The 15,869-nt window shown below is 35.0% G+C and overlaps 1 protein-coding gene across 3 annotated transcripts; it reads left to right on the forward strand.

Moving 5' to 3' along the window:
* The first annotated feature begins 834 nt into the window (after nt 1-834).
* LOC138693203 (zinc finger protein 501-like) lies at nt 835-14,812 on the forward strand. 3 transcript variants are annotated; one of them, XM_069816957.1, is made up of 7 exons: nt 835-1,226; nt 3,151-3,272; nt 5,038-5,127; nt 7,739-7,819; nt 8,210-8,323; nt 9,486-9,562; nt 11,117-14,812. In XM_069816957.1, exons 2-7 carry the CDS (start codon nt 3,156-3,158, stop codon nt 11,973-11,975), a joined length of 1,338 nt encoding a protein of 445 aa, XP_069673058.1. In that variant the 5' UTR covers nt 835-1,226; nt 3,151-3,155; the 3' UTR covers nt 11,976-14,812. The 3 variants fall into 3 exon arrangements, with proteins under 3 accessions (XP_069673058.1, XP_069673069.1, XP_069673079.1); XM_069816968.1 differs by having other exon boundaries at nt 11,120-14,812; XM_069816978.1 differs by lacking the exon at nt 7,739-7,819.
* The last annotated feature ends 1,057 nt before the right edge of the window (nt 14,813-15,869 follow it).

Genomic DNA, 15,869 nt, shown 5'->3' on the forward strand with positions numbered 1-15,869 from the left:
CGAATTAAAACAATTATATTTTGTAAGAGGGGGGGTAGAAGTTATCCCTTGCAGGAATGTTAATATGAATTTATGAGGAGGATAACTTTCCAACGGGGGGGGGGGGGGATTGCACCCTGCTGATGTTTAAGTCTTTGTTAAGCCAGTGACATTTGTAGTGGACAAATTGCAGTTGGGGACTTTTTCTGAGTTCTCTTTTTATCCATGCTAGGCATCATCACCATCTTTCCATTAATTATTCATTACCGTACATTCTTCAATCACCAGATAGCAACACTCAGAGGGCTCTCATCTAATCTCGAGTAGGTTTGCTTGCTAAAAACCTGAATATTCAATTAACCTTATTGCAGTTAGCTGACGTGCGTTGGGAATGCATCTAGATGAAATGTGCGAGCGACAGGTCTACTAAGTCGCAGTGCAGGTACCACCCCTCAAGCAGTAGCTAAGTCTTTGTTGTTTTTTATGTTATTATATTAAACACGTTATGCAGCGACCTTCATATTTATATGCGCGAGTTCTGTTGGAATAAGCGGAGTATGACAATGAATAATAACTGATTCTGTAGGCAATTTTTTTAATTGGTGACCCCCTATCTACCTCAGTTTTTTTGTCTACGCTACTTTCAACCGCAAACTGGCTACGGGACCTATACAAACACGGAAACTTTCTTTCATATTTCGATTTCATTGCAATAGGATAGCTGAAGATTCAATGTAATGCCATTGTAAGAAAATGAATTGAGTTGCCTGAATTCATGAAATACGGTCTTGAGGTCGTCGGTAGTTCATAAAAAAAATCGTGACAAGTCACAGCATATTTGATTACATATTGTCGTTCTATTTCTATGTGTGTCATCGCAAATAACGGAAAGAGTTATGTGTCACGTAGACATAAATGTTGTGTTAACAATTTCATAACAATGTCATCAAATATTTATGAATTATATAACGTGAATTGTTGAACATTTTATATATTGTTTAGGTGTGATATTCAGAAACCTATTTTATTGAAAGTCATATAGTTTCACGTAATGTATGGATATTGTATTTATACTGGATATCGTTAAGTAAATAACTTCGTAAAAGCAGCGAGATAAATTTTTGTGGTGTATTATGAACATGTAAAGTGATATATTTTGAACATGTAAAGCGCGTACATGAACATGAGAAGACTAGCCCTTGTAATTTTATTATTTCTCTTCATGGAATTCTATCATTCATAAAACGGTGAGTGACCTATTAATTTTAACTTGATTAGACATTTTCTTTATCTTTGTGCAGATTTATTATCAGAACAGAAGACTTTGATATATATCGGGGAAAGTAGAAAGGGCGGCACTTATACTTTTTTTTTCTCGAAAGATGGGACATTACAGTTAAGCGGCCGTACTTGGAACTACGTACAACACTACTTTACCAAAGTGGACGACCACGCGCTCAGCTGATGTAAGGTTCTACTGACATTAGATGGTCGACGTTAAAAAATTAATATTGACCGTTGACACGAAGGTATAAAACAATAGAAAAATCGACAGAGAATGAAACACAAAACATATTAATAACTGATATTGTGTGCACAACGAATGCCCCAAAAGAGCTATTGAGCATTCACACGTGGGAAGTGTAATATTGGCAACACAGCCTTTGTTACCATAACAACAAGGCTCGCACACTATGTGATATTCACTTGTTTTTCCGATCGCAATGCTAATGTCATGTCCCATCTTAAAAAAAAAAAAAAAAAACAGCTATAATATTTGTGTTGGCAGATTCGAGTAAATATTGGCGTAAAACTTCGTTTATCCTCACCTTGCATAAGTTAAAGTATATCAATTCAAGGCGATTCTCAGGCCGTTTTTGCAGTAAAGACGAGTATTTTCCCTGGATCAAAAATGGTACTATAGCCTAAATCTGTGAATAAAATACGGGTGTGTATTATTTCCTGTGGAGCAAAAATACAGTGCGGTCGCGTCACGCTTGATCCGAAGAATGCGGGCAGGAGTAAGCCTGTAGAGCGCAGGTAAAACACGGCACTTTAGATCCGTAATCTCCGGTGTATTGCACTCATATAACTTTATTAATTAATGGCATGCACACAGTCATCATTTTATTTGACTAACCGGTGTTACAGTACTTGCTTAAAGTGGTGTACATTAGCATTCAGACATTCCCGACATCTTTTGAAGAAATTTGAATTCACACGCCAAAGTTCTTTTCTCGTTATCCTCCTAATTTCTGTTCTTATATTGTGTTTCAGTTCATTGATGGTGTGTGAGTATTTATATAGACTATTTTTTAGGGTTCCCCACAACTAATAATCGCACGCAGTAAGATCTGGGGAACGTGCTGGCCATAACCCTGTAGAAATAATTTTGTCATCAAAAACCTTTCTTATAGCCTCCAATGAAGCATCTGCAGTATGGGCTGTGGCAAAATCTTGTTGAAAATATGCATGTTGTCTGTCATTATCACATAATTGTTCAAAAAATTGTACGCGTATCTGCGTACGATACCTCCCTGAATTTACAGTATCTTCAAAAAATATCGGTCCTATCACTCGATTTGCTTTTATGGCATACCACATACCAATCTTTTAATCATGCATGAGAACTTCGTGAATTAATAGCGGATTTTCTGTGCACCAAAATTTATTGTTCTGTGAACATACATAACCACGTGAATGAAACCATGTCTCATCAGAGAAAATGATTAAATGTGGATCAACAATAATCTTACCGTCAATCACTCGACTTTCGTTATCTTGCGGTCGTAATTCTTGGACTAAGGTAACTCCATAAGGTTTCAATAAGTTTAGTAGCTGTATGGGCTGAAATTTTTGATACACATATGTCTTGTAGAACACGACGTAAATATTTATTAGGAGAACGTTCAAGTGATTCATTGATACTATCAAGTTTTGCTTCTGTTAGAACCCTTCGTTAGAACACTGAATTAGTGGCAATATAAAAAAGTGTCTGAAAGTGCAATGTGTGCATGCATATTGTAGTGAAGGTACACACAGTTTACAATAAGATGTTTACTCTGTAACAGATTTGTGACTTTTTTGCATAAAAAGTGACGCAAATGCTCCCCGGTACTATAGTTTATGTGGCTGGTACTAATTTAGCGAAATATAATTATGATGTTGCAGCTGTAATGGATCTCCTCAAAGAGGAAACTGATTGCTGTGGGGAATCCACTTCTTGGACTGCTGAATGTTACGATGTGAAACAGAAAATTGACCCACTTTCTGTGGTGAAGTGTGAGGCTGAGGTAAGTTTTGGTTTAATATATGTTCTGATTTTTATTTTAAGTGTAAAAACAGAATCATATTGGTTCTGCAATAATTTTCCAGCAGACTTTATTTTACTAGAATGTACTTTCTTGGTATGCCTTTTGTTTTAACAAGTTTTGTTGGTAAATGCTGTGATTTAAATTAATAGATTTGAACTCATTCCGTATTTTTTTTGAAGATAAGAAAAGGAGAGAAAAGAGAGAGTAGAAAAATAAGTAATATTTTCTTGTAGTGGTAATTAGTTGAATGAAATGGTGGCTTATATGCTGTCCCAGATACTCTTAAATTACCAGTAGTGTAATACGGTAATATTTTTATTAAACAATGGAGGAATATAAAAACTGAATTGAAATAAATATGTATGTAAATCAGTATAAGAAAAAGGATTTCTAGGTGTCAACATTACACGCAATAATTAGATTGGCTGTGTCAGTGGCGTGCTGTGGAATTTTATGTGAGGAAGAAATAATACAAATTTATATATATATATATATATATATATATATATGGTATAAAACTGATAGCAGCCAACTCATCTAAATATATTTGAAGACCAAAGCAATTTTCCTCTCTTTAGCAGCAAAATCATCGATGATCTGGGCATAAAAGTCCTTATTATTGCGAATGGTTTCCAGAACACAATCTAATCTAATCTAGCTTCGACCAGGATAGGTGCTTAGAGAAAGAATTTTGTGACATTTTATGATTAGAGAATTCATAGTTCTCACAATTAAAATATAATTTCTGCGATGAATTTATTCTTTTTCACTTTATGAACACGGGAAGCAATGTAAAGAGCTAACGTCTGAATGATATGAATATGATAATTCTGGCAAAATGAGTCCAGGGTCCAGCACCGAAAGTTACCCAGCATTTGCTCTTGTTGGGTTGAGGGAAAACTCCGGAAAAATCCTCAACCAGGTAACTTGTCCCAACCAGGATTTGAACTCGGTCCCGCTTGTTGCACGATCAGGCATGCTAACCATTACTCCACAACAGTGGACTCATATTGTATCGCATGCATGTCATATGAGATGACATGACATGACATCACATGTCATGTGCCTTATCACATAATCGTCGTCCTCTTCATTCCCTTCCTACTCCTCCTCCTCCTTCTCCTTATCGTCGTCGTCGTCCTCCTCCTCCTCTTCCTCCTCCTCATCCTCCTCCTCCTCCTCATCATCATCATCGTACATATATTGTACTGTATTATCGTGTATTGTGCTTCTTCATCCTTCATTCTTATTCCTTCTCTTCCTATTATCACTCATCTTTTTACGCATTCTCTTACCTCTCCTCATCTCGACTTTGTATCATTCTGTAGTAGAAGTTCTGGATCTTGAAGTTTGGGAGAAAACCTGGAATGATCACCTGTATGAAACGAGCACACACTCCTAATAATGTTGAATCTTAAAGCTATTATTTCAGAATCGGTATATCGTTATACAGTCTGATGAACGATGTTTGGTATTATTGTGAAATTAAATCGATGCTGTTCGGGTAAAGAGGATTAAGTCGAATCATTCTTTGTGCAAATGGAGTTTTGTTCCCCAGGGGAATACACAAGTTAAATTCTGTAAGTGGGTGTACAAAAAACAAAGTAATACTAGCATTTGTTGTGTTTTATTTGTGTAGAAAACTATTTGCAATAAGGATCTTATATTTAATTTTCATTTAACTTAAAACTTATTTTTATGACTTATCTCCCTTTACCTAAACACCATCGAAATATCTTTGCAGGATGAGCCGAACACGAAACCACAAGTAAAATCCTCATCTGCAGTGAGCGGTAGTGAACAGATCTTAGTGAAACATGAAGGGGATATCAGTGTGAGTATTTATAGTGAATAGTTACAGAATCATGCCTGAAGAGGAAAATGTCTTTTGGCCTTAAAATATCTACACAAATTAATTTTCAAATCTAATTTAATCATAATCATTGTTGAAGTAGAGCAAAGAAGACAGAATTGTATTTCTGTGTAACTCTTGTACTTCTGTATGTTACTACTAAATCTACTATTACGAATGAAATTCCTCGTTCGAAGTCAATGGTTTCAGGACATAATGTAAAAATTTCCAGGATATCACTAAAAATGATTCTACATTTCTCTTTCAGTCAAATGTCATAGAATTAATTTTCAATAAATGAAGTGTGCATTTCCAGAACGTTGTAAATGCCAATTTGTAAAGTTTACAGTAGGAAGAAAAATAGTTTTATACAGTACACACAACGTTGTAACTTGCACAACCTGAAAGTGCACTACTTTATTACTAGGAGCAGCACTTTCTTCATAACCTTTCGTAACATTGTCAAACAGGGCACCTACAACAGATATATGTGAAAAAAATAGATTCTCCCGGTTTCGGAACTTACAACATTATGGAAATGCACGCTTCAAATATAAATACTACCTTCACATTTATACAGATGGATCACGAAATCTGATAGTGAAACATCAGGAAGAGGATATTACATTCCATAATAACAAGAGAGCTACTACATAATTATCATGTTCTTGTTTTCCACTCTTGATATTGTTACTTTTCAGCGTGTTTACAAAAACTGTAATAAATCTGTTCGCATATTCATAATCCTAATATTAAATATGTACCAACTTTATAATTCATAGAGTTATTCTTATACAAAAACAACTGAGTCAATACAAGAGTCTCCAAAAGTAAACAATATTACTAGAGACGAGAATTCCATGCAAATGCATGTTTTTATAGGAACATAGGACATAGCTCAAACTTAGTACTTATCCATTTCATTACTTTCCGGTTCGAAATATGTGCGCTTTTTCTGGCATATTTGCATGTTTTGGCCGTTTTGGGGATAAAAACATGCATAATGCATATTTAAGCAATTTTTAGCTTATTCATGCATATAATATACATTATATTTAGTTTAAGTGCATGTTTTAATGGTTGTGAATGGACACCTCAGTTTCTCGATTTTTATGTTCCTTATTTTAACTTCAGGAATCAGGAGTGAAGAAGGAAAAGGAAGAAGAAACTAAATAACAGAAAAAGTTTAATTCAAATTTGCACTCATAACTTCTTGCGATGTAGAGAGGTCATTCTCTGCCTACAAAAACATATGGATTGACAAGCCCAGAAACCTCACAGAAACCAATTTATAAATATTGTTAGTTGTTGACTTTGCAAAAAAAAAAAGTGAAACAAGAAATTTGGAACAAAAATGAAAGTGCAATGTATTTTCCGCTTGTTCGTGCGTGTTTTATAGTTTGATAGTGCATGAATGCATGTATATGTTGAGATTTTAATGTGCATGAAATTCTCGTCTCTAGATATTACTGTGGATACCTAGCCACTAGAAATGGAAACTAATTCAGACAGCGACTTGAATCATGACCCTATAGGTGCGTTAGTGCCAAATTTGGAAGAAAAGATTTGTTATTAAAATTGATACAGAGAATGATATTTAAAAAATGGTGTTAAGAATATTATTCCAGATGTTTTGTGTCATTATAAGATGAGTAACATTTTATGGGAGTAAATAATTTTCCTTTGATTGAAGTTGAATTGGAGAGAACGAGCATAATGTAAGTACAGTAAGAGTGACATTTGGGTTTGGCTTCCAATCCTGCTTGGGCAGAATGCCCAGTTTTTTCTTTACTGTAAGCTGAATGATGGGAAATTCTATGTCTAATCATCGGACTCATCTCTGTCATCAATGACATTGTTTTATATAACTACACAGTATAGTGTTCATAAGTAACTTATTTAAACAAGTTAGATTAGATTGAATTCAGATTAGTATGTAAGATAAACTCCATTTTATGTCAGTCTTTTTTTTTTTTTTTTTATCTGGACACAACATTTTTCACGACATTGCAGATCTTTTCAAAACCTTATTGTTGTCGTTTAGTCAACTGTCCGAAGACAGGTCTGAACCCCACAAGTGATACCAAGAAGGAACCACTTATGAGCTAATTAGGTCAGGAGATAATAGTGGCCAGTTCCTTTCCCCCTCCATTGCATACATCGGCCACTAGCTACACATTACACTAATCAGAAAAACCTTATTATGAAACTTAAAATATCCTGCGGTTATTTTCCTTTAATATTTTTATTATTCGACCATTAAAGCTATCTGGAGTGTTAGCCATCACACAGACATCTGTTCATGAAACATTGAAGTTCTTGGATGAGAACTGACTGGCAAATTTTGCTTGGAAACCTCCCATAAGGTTTATGTTTTTTAAAGTTATGTGTGTTGTATCTGTGACAAATGCCATTTCCAAAGGAAACCATGCTAAAAATTGTTATCGCTCTTATTACATTTGACTCCTGGGGATTATTTTGTTTTGTTGCCAGCGAGTTCATATAATTATATCCATATAAAAAAACTGTGGAAGAAATATATTGCATGTCAATTTCTACGAAATTTCTGTTATATGTTGTAAACATTTTGTAGGAATACTTGGATGTGAAAATTGAAGCAGAATCTTCTTGTAATGATCAACAAAGTGTTCTAAAAGAAGAGGAGAATGTTGATGTAAGTTAAATGATTTTTTTGTCAATGAAACAACTTTTTTGAAAATGATTTATAACAGTTTTGTCAAACTGAAAAGGAAAGTAACAATATAGAAATTAAGTCCAATTCATAGCTCTTTTATGGCTTTAATTTTTTATAAACTACAGTAGGTTGTCGATCTTTTTCTTGGTGAACTAGTTGAACAGGATCCTTTTAATGTTTGGGAACAGTTAACTAAAATGTAAACTATTTTAGTTTCACAGTGTCATTGGAACGCACACATTGGCAACACACTGTTTTATGCACAAAGCATGAGTCATAACTCTTGGTATGAAAGCAAGAAAGATTTTATTGATATGTGCCGTTCAGTGACTGTCACTGAAGATGATATTTTTTTTTTCTAATTTTCAGTGTAATGTAGACGTTATGAAATCAGAAGTCGAAACCTCAAGATGTGAGGGTTACCACTTTATGACTGTGAAACCTGATGACCATGCTGGTTCGTCACAGAAGACAGATGATGATGTGAGTGTGGATATTGCATACATAATATATTTTAATTCTTAATTTTAAGGAAATTATATTTTACCTGAAGATGTGATGGAATATTTTGTCACGGCAACAAAATTTGGCATTTGATATGATTTTTATTTATTTCATTGGGTTATTTTACGACGCTTTATCAACATCTAGGTTATTTAGCGTTTGAATGAAATGAAGGTGATAATGCCGGTGAAATGAGTCTGGGGTCCACCACCGAAAGTTACCCAGCATTTGCTCGTATTGGGTTGAGGGAAAACCCCGGAAAAAAACCACAACCAGATAACTTGCCCCGACCGGGATTCGAACCCGGGCCACCTGGTTTCGCGGCCAGACGCGCTGACCGTTACTCCACAAGTGTGGACCATTTGATATGATGTATGATATTACTGTTAAGAGTGATAGTGTTCTTTCACTTTCACTTTGGAGTCATTCTATTTTTCGTAATGTATTGACTGGTTTAGACCTCTTGACCTATTTCTACTTCATAGGAAAGCATCCATCCATCTTGTTATTGTCTCCCTACATACTTATGAACTGTTGGTTGATACTCTAATATTTGTTTCGGAAGGCGAGTGGCTTGCATTCTTTAAATGTGTGATAATTTTTTACATTCTCATCAACTTCTTTTCAAAACAGGTTAGCCATTTAATTCCTCCGTGATAACTAAGTTTTTAACCTGTTCCGTTACCCAGTTAGCAGTCAGTCCTAATTTCTGCTGCCGGTGTTCTTCATTGATCTTTTCTGCCCAGTGTCTAATGTTCAGATTCGTTCGTACCCTGCATTTTGATAACCTCGAAAATGTTACACTGTTCGTATCATATGCTGTGTGGATTTTAAAACATGGGTGCAGTTCTAACAAATAAAACAAAAATATGCTTAGACAAGGAAAGTAATCGAACATGTTTCCAGTTTAAGCATATCTTCTTTTAAATTATTTTTACATAAAATTATAAATATCAATCCATTGAACAAAGAAATTACTGTTCTTGATTGGTAAAAAATATTACGATTAAATTTTCAGATAATGTGGGGAGAATATTTATATTTTATGGATTCATATTGTTAAGACAGGTTGATTTTTCTTACAGTACTAAAATTTATTTTTATACAGAAAATAAAAAGCAATCATTATTTTGTATTAAAGGAGACATCTCCCCAGTTCACCCATGTATGGCTGGGGATGAAGAAGGATGTAACAGAAGATGTATCAGCCTTACCATGGTAAGTCCGTTATTGAATATGATTCCAATGTTAACTAATGTCTATAAAGAATTTACTATTAATCCAATTTTTGTCAAAGTCTCTACCATCACAAATACCACTGCTGTTACCGCCATCATCATTCTGCTATCAATACCGTCAACATCAGTATCACCATTCCTCCATCACCACAATTAATTTCTTTTCCACGAAAATGTACCAGCACATTGATCGCTACTGGTCAAACATTTTCTTCCCAAGCCCAGTTTTGGAGCATTTACCATATTCTTCGGACCTCTTACCACCTGACTTTTTCCTATTTCCACGGCTGAAAAAAATTCTGATAGGACAACAATTTGCAAGTGCAGACAAGGGCACTGAAAGACACATCGAAAAATTGTTTTCAGGAATGTTACCAAACACTTTACAATTGTTGGCAAACGTGTGTAATTTGCTAAAGAGAACTACTTTGAAGAAAATCTAGTGTACATGGCTGTAAGATTGCTGATTTCTGTCTAAGAAATCAATGCTGCGAACTTTTTTTAATCTAGTCATTACATGTAATTTGCTGAACTTCAGTTGATTTATTGGACTCCATGAAATCCGAATCTGTCAAGTCAACTGATGATGATGATGATGATGATGATGATAGTCATTATAGTAATAACACGTACCCTGCATCCAGATATTATAATATAACTGGACATTGAGCATGTAATCGGCCTGGTGGCGCAGTTGGTATAGCACTGGCCTTCTGTGCCCAAGGTTGCGGGTTCGATCCCGGCCAGGTCGATGGCTTTTAAGTGTGCTTAAATGCGTCAGACTAATGTCAGTAGATTTACTGGCATATAAAAGAACTGCGAGACAAAATTCCGGCACACCGGCGACGCTGATATAACCTCGGCAATTGCGAGCGCCGTTAAATAAAACATAACATAACGCTTGAGCAATGTTTGTGTCTTTGGATCTATTCAGCATATATATCTTTGCTTTATCTATGATTTCGGAAATCATACGGAGTTTTTTTTCAAAAGTTGACTTTTAATTGTTTTGTTGGCAGTTTACTTCCTGATCTGATTATCTAGGCAACTTTCTTAATTTATTATTTTGTAAGAGGTTTTAAGTTAAAGATTTGTAACTACTAGATGAAGCAAAGAGTTGTATTTAGGTCTGGTTCGTGACTGCTATTGGTGATATGTAACTTTGTTTTTTTTTTCTTTAAATAGAGTATATTGTGTACTATAGTCATCCATTAACAATTCATTCCTGTTTTATAGCCAAAGTCTAAGACAATGTATTTCGTAATAATCCGATTATTTATTATATTACTTCTATATGTTGGGAATGACATGTATTACAATGAAAATTCTCTTTTATGCATATTCATCTTACTAAAGTGTTTGCTAAAGCATTTAAATGTCTCATTTTTCTTAGTTATGAAGGACAGCTACTCCTATTACTTTTTGTGGAACACATTTCTATGATTTAATTTAGAAGAAGATTTGTTAAAGTTCTGACTTCGTTTAATAATAGCTAATTTATTGCTGTAAATCTAAGCAAGTTTTATTGTTGCAGCAGTACTAAAAGGAATACAGTGCTGGACAGTTGCACCAGCATTGAGAAAAATGCTGCTGTTCACAATGCTAGCGAACGGCAACTCCCAAGATATCCCTTTCTTAATGAAGGCCACTATGGAAGCAGTTCTTCGCATAGCATTCCTTTTAATAAACCCACAAGGCAGCGTAGTGAAGTTGGACATACTCATGTACAAGGTGTAACTTACAAATGTGATACCTGCGGGGAATGGTTTGCACGAAAAGAAGAATATCTGACTCACATACGGATTCATAGATTGGAATACCGCTTTAGTTGTGAAACGTGTGGGAAAGGGTTTTGGACGAAAAGCACTTACCTCGCTCATGTGCGTATTCACACTGGAGAAAAGCCTTATTCATGTGATATCTGTGAAAAGAGTTTTCGTAAAAGCGCAAATCTTGCACTTCATTTGCGTGTTCATTCTGGAAAGAAGCCCTTCAAGTGTGAGTCTTGCGGCAAGGCTTTTTGTAGAAGAATGGAACTTGTTAGGCATTCACGTATACATACTGGTGAGAAACCCTACAAGTGTGACTTTTGTGGGAAAGGTTTTGCAGAAATTGGAAATCTTACTACCCACGTGAGAGTGCATACTGGTGAAAAGCCTTATAATTGTGAAACCTGTGGGAAAGGATTTTCAAAACGTGGAAACCTCCTTACTCATGCACGAATTCATTCAGGGGAGAAACCTTTCAGTTGTACAGTTTGTGATAAGAATTTTTCGCAATACGGTCATCTTTCGGCACATTTACGAATCCATAAAAGACGAGAGGCGCTAAAAGCTCAATATTCCTTGGAGGCAGTTGCAGATGTCGAAAATTCAAAGTCTTCCATGGATTAAAATTACCATTCTTTTGTCTTATGTTGCTTTAAGTAAATTTTTATTGTTATTTTACGACGCTTTATCAACTGTGATGGTTATCAAGCGTCTGAGTGAAACGAAGGTGATTATGCCAGCAAAATGAGTCCAGAGTTGAACGCGGAAAGTTACCCAGCGCTTTATCTCAATAGATTGAGAGATAACACCGGAAAAAACCTCAATCAGGTAACTTGTCTCAACTAAGATTTGAATCCACAGTAGTGGATGCTTGAAATGAAGGGTGTTGCCAGGGTTACTAGTGATTTTTTGAGTGAATATTGTTTTAATAGCAGAAATATAAACAATGGTTTTGTTTCAAAATGATTATTTGACAAAGACAAGTTTTTTTTTAATTCTGAATTGTGGTTGTCTATTAGTGTAGAATTCTGTTTCGAAATTAATTGCACCTATGATGAGAGGACAGCCACGTATGTTCACTAGCAGTCTCCAGTTTGTTGATAAAAGACCAGTGCATTTTCCTTGGGAACCTTTTATGAAGTCAGAATCAATACCATAGGACTCTCAGTTTCACTTCGTACTGAAGAAATGAATACCACTTGATCATCGTTAAAAATTTCCAGCGATTTTAAAACAGCGGAACTGGTGGACTAGTAAATGTGACTCAATTTCGTAACAGACACTATATAAAGAGAGTTATGAATGATGATTCTACTGTAATAAGTGATGATTCATAGAATGGATTCTTTAAGAGGTATGAAACTGGCTTCAAGGTGCACATGTTTCAAGGTTATTCAATGGGATGTATATGTAGTCTATGGGTAAACGAAAAGAATATTAAGGAATTAGTGATTCATTGTAAAAATAATGGTAGCTGTTAGATTAAGTCAGCCCTTTACTATGAATATAGCGAGACTTCTTAATACACAGGGAAATATACTGGAAGACATTATTATTTGGATTTTCTTCCGAAATAAAGTGTGTTCTATTGAAAATTTTAATGTAAATTATGAATTAACTTGCCATATTCATGATTATTACGAATACGACATTTATACTTGACCGGTATAGATTATGTGAACACAGAACATTGCTGGATTTGAATATCTCAGGTGTGACAAGAACTTTTTGTCTGCGTTCAGTTGTCTAATCGTATTCCGATATAACTCTCAGCGGGATAAATCATATTTCGTAAAGTGTAGGTGCTGTTAAATAGTAAAATTCGAATGCAATTCGTGTGATATTTGCAATATTACTCTGCAGGACGTATCCACATTCTCCTGGTAGAATGTCTCTTACTGAGATTTCATACAATGCACAATTATTTCTTAGTAGGCCTACGACGTTTTATGAATGATGTTTATATAAAAGACGCAATATATTTATTATAGAAACAGTAAATGTATACAAAGGAATTCGTTTTTAGTAGTCCTACACATTTTAGTAGTTTGCATCTTGAAGTAGTAGTACCTGTTACTGTTACGCTAACTGTATGTGCATTACAAGGACAGTCTTTGTTATATTATTTTTTGAAATTTGGAATATTTAATATTTAACATCTTTAAGTTTAAGTTGTATATGTACCGGTATAAGCTATTATATTGATGTCCTTCACGATATACTTTTGTTTAAAAAAGTGGTTTGTAAACTTGGATTGATATAATGTGGAATAATTTTTGTTATGATGGGAACTAGACTTCTCAACGGAAAGTTTTAATAGAAAATCAGATTTTTGAGTAAGATTGGATTATTGGCGACGTGTGGGATATTTGTATTGTCTAGTTATGAAAAAATAAAATTATATTTTAAAACTGATTTATTATCCATCTGTTTTGCGCCATACGAAGAAGAATTTTCTCTTAATGTAGTGACATGTCATCTCAGTCCATGTGTTTTCTATTCTACGATATTATGCTTTATTTATTTATTTATTTATTTATTCTGGTGTAATTAAGGTTATCAGGCCTTCTCTTCCAAACCACCGGAAATACAAATACAACAATAGAAATAAAAAGAAAAATCACACTAAACAAAGTAAAGCCACACAAAAATATACACAGATTGCAGTCACACGAACTTCAAATAATTATATGCCAAATAATTAACGAACATAAATACGAAACTTGCAATTCTAATCTAGAGTAAAAAACACAATCAACACTATCACAATCAATACCCAAAAGCATTAAATAAGACAACATTTTTCAGTTTAATTTTGAATTCTGATAAAGTCTGGCAGACCCTGATGTCATTAGGTAAGGAATTCCAGAGGCAAGGTCTAATCTACATTGTACGAGGATGAGTATAAAGACGTTCTGTGATAAGGGATAGAAAGAAGTGCTTGATGCCAGTTTCATAGTCTTAAGAAATTGAAAGTGTGATAGCAGATAATTCAGAATAGAAGTATGAATGATTCTAAATAGAAGAGACAGTGATTGTATTGTTCTTTCCTTCAGACACACCCATGAAAGTAACTTGAGGGAAGGTGTTATATGGTCAAATTTACTAGTATTACAGATGAATTGTATGCACACATGAACACGTAGTCTTTCCGCTAAGAGTGAACTTAATTAGTTAGCAAGAAATCGCAATAGTCAAAATGGGACATTACATCGTCGGAATAAGATTCTATTTTTTAGACTTCTTTCATATGAAACAAGGAGTGAACTAGAGAAAATATACAGAAAGTCCAACAAATGCTGTCTAAGGAACAAAACTGCATGATACAAGACTTAATACTGATTAAGCGAATTATAGATAGAAACACTTCACCATCACTCCTTTTGTAGATGGATATAGTGGTTAGTATCTGTCAGTGAAATGGAAGTGTGTCAGCCAATAGATGCTGCATTAATTAATTATGATAGCGAAGACCTATAACTATAAGCCACAATAATGAGCAACTTTTTAACCTAATTATTTGGCCTACTGGTGATCAGAACTGCGTCACATAAATTTTGCAGTCCACACCTGTGGAGTAATGGTCAGCGCGTCTGGCCGCGAAACCAGATGGCCCGGGTTCGAATCCCGGTCGGGGCAAGTTACCTGGTTGAGGTTTTTTCCGGGGGTTTCCCTCAACCCAATACGAGCAAATGCTGGGTAACTTTCGGTGCTGGACCCCGGATTCATTTCACAGGCATTATCACCTTCATTTCATTCAGACGCTAAATAACCTAGATGTTGATTCAGCGTCGTAAAATTATCCAATAAAATGAATAAAAAAATTAATTTTGCATAGAGAGAATCAAATGTATGGGACCAGCAGTCCTGCCATCTCTTGACACTACAATCTGCTAAGCAGATCTACAGCTCTTATGGCTAATGTTCTTGTCACCTCATAGCACTACAGTGTGGCAAATGATCTTTCAGATAACTAGTGAATTTTATTTACGAAAATGGAGGGAAACTTTCCTGAATTTCGGAGCAGTTGTCCAGAATATCCTCCATTACTTGTAGCAATATATGAAGTTCTGGGATAGGTACTGGTACTCGATGGAACTCTCATCCTTACTAATATTGCATATGAGCTGTATACAATGTTTACTTTTATCAAGAACACAACACAACATTTCGATAGTTGTGTAGTCCCTGAAAAATACCATTGAAACCTGAGTCAACACAACTCGCACAACTTCTTCCATAGATACGTTTCTGCCTATGTATCGAACCATGGTTAAAAATATGTACTGGTATTTCTCAATAGTGTTCACATAGCTAATTGAGATATATAAAATGGTGCAATGCAACAACTGATAATGAAAACTCTCGTATCACGTCCTGGGTCTATCCTAAAGCAAATCTAAGTAGCTGGTATTCTTACCAAGCTGCGAGATTACTTTGTGGTAATTACTGTATTGAGTTTTCCCGACATCATGTATAATGTCCAGAATGCCATACATCACTACAACATATGTAAAC

Source organism: Periplaneta americana, chromosome 2, assembly GCF_040183065.1.
Source record: "Periplaneta americana isolate PAMFEO1 chromosome 2, P.americana_PAMFEO1_priV1, whole genome shotgun sequence".
Lineage (NCBI taxonomy): Eukaryota > Metazoa > Arthropoda > Insecta > Blattodea > Blattidae > Periplaneta > Periplaneta americana.

Coding starts and splice junctions, on each gene's coding strand:
- LOC138693203 (XM_069816957.1), top strand. CDS start 3,156: ATGGATCTCCTCAAAGAGGAAACTGATTGCTGTGGGGAATCCACTTCT. Junction 3,273..5,037: donor TGGTGAAGTGTGAGGCTGAG/GTAAGTTTTGGT, acceptor ATATCTTTGCAG/GATGAGCCGAACACGAAACC. Junction 9,563..11,116: donor GATGTATCAGCCTTACCATG/GTAAGTCCGTTA, acceptor TTATTGTTGCAG/CAGTACTAAAAGGAATACAG.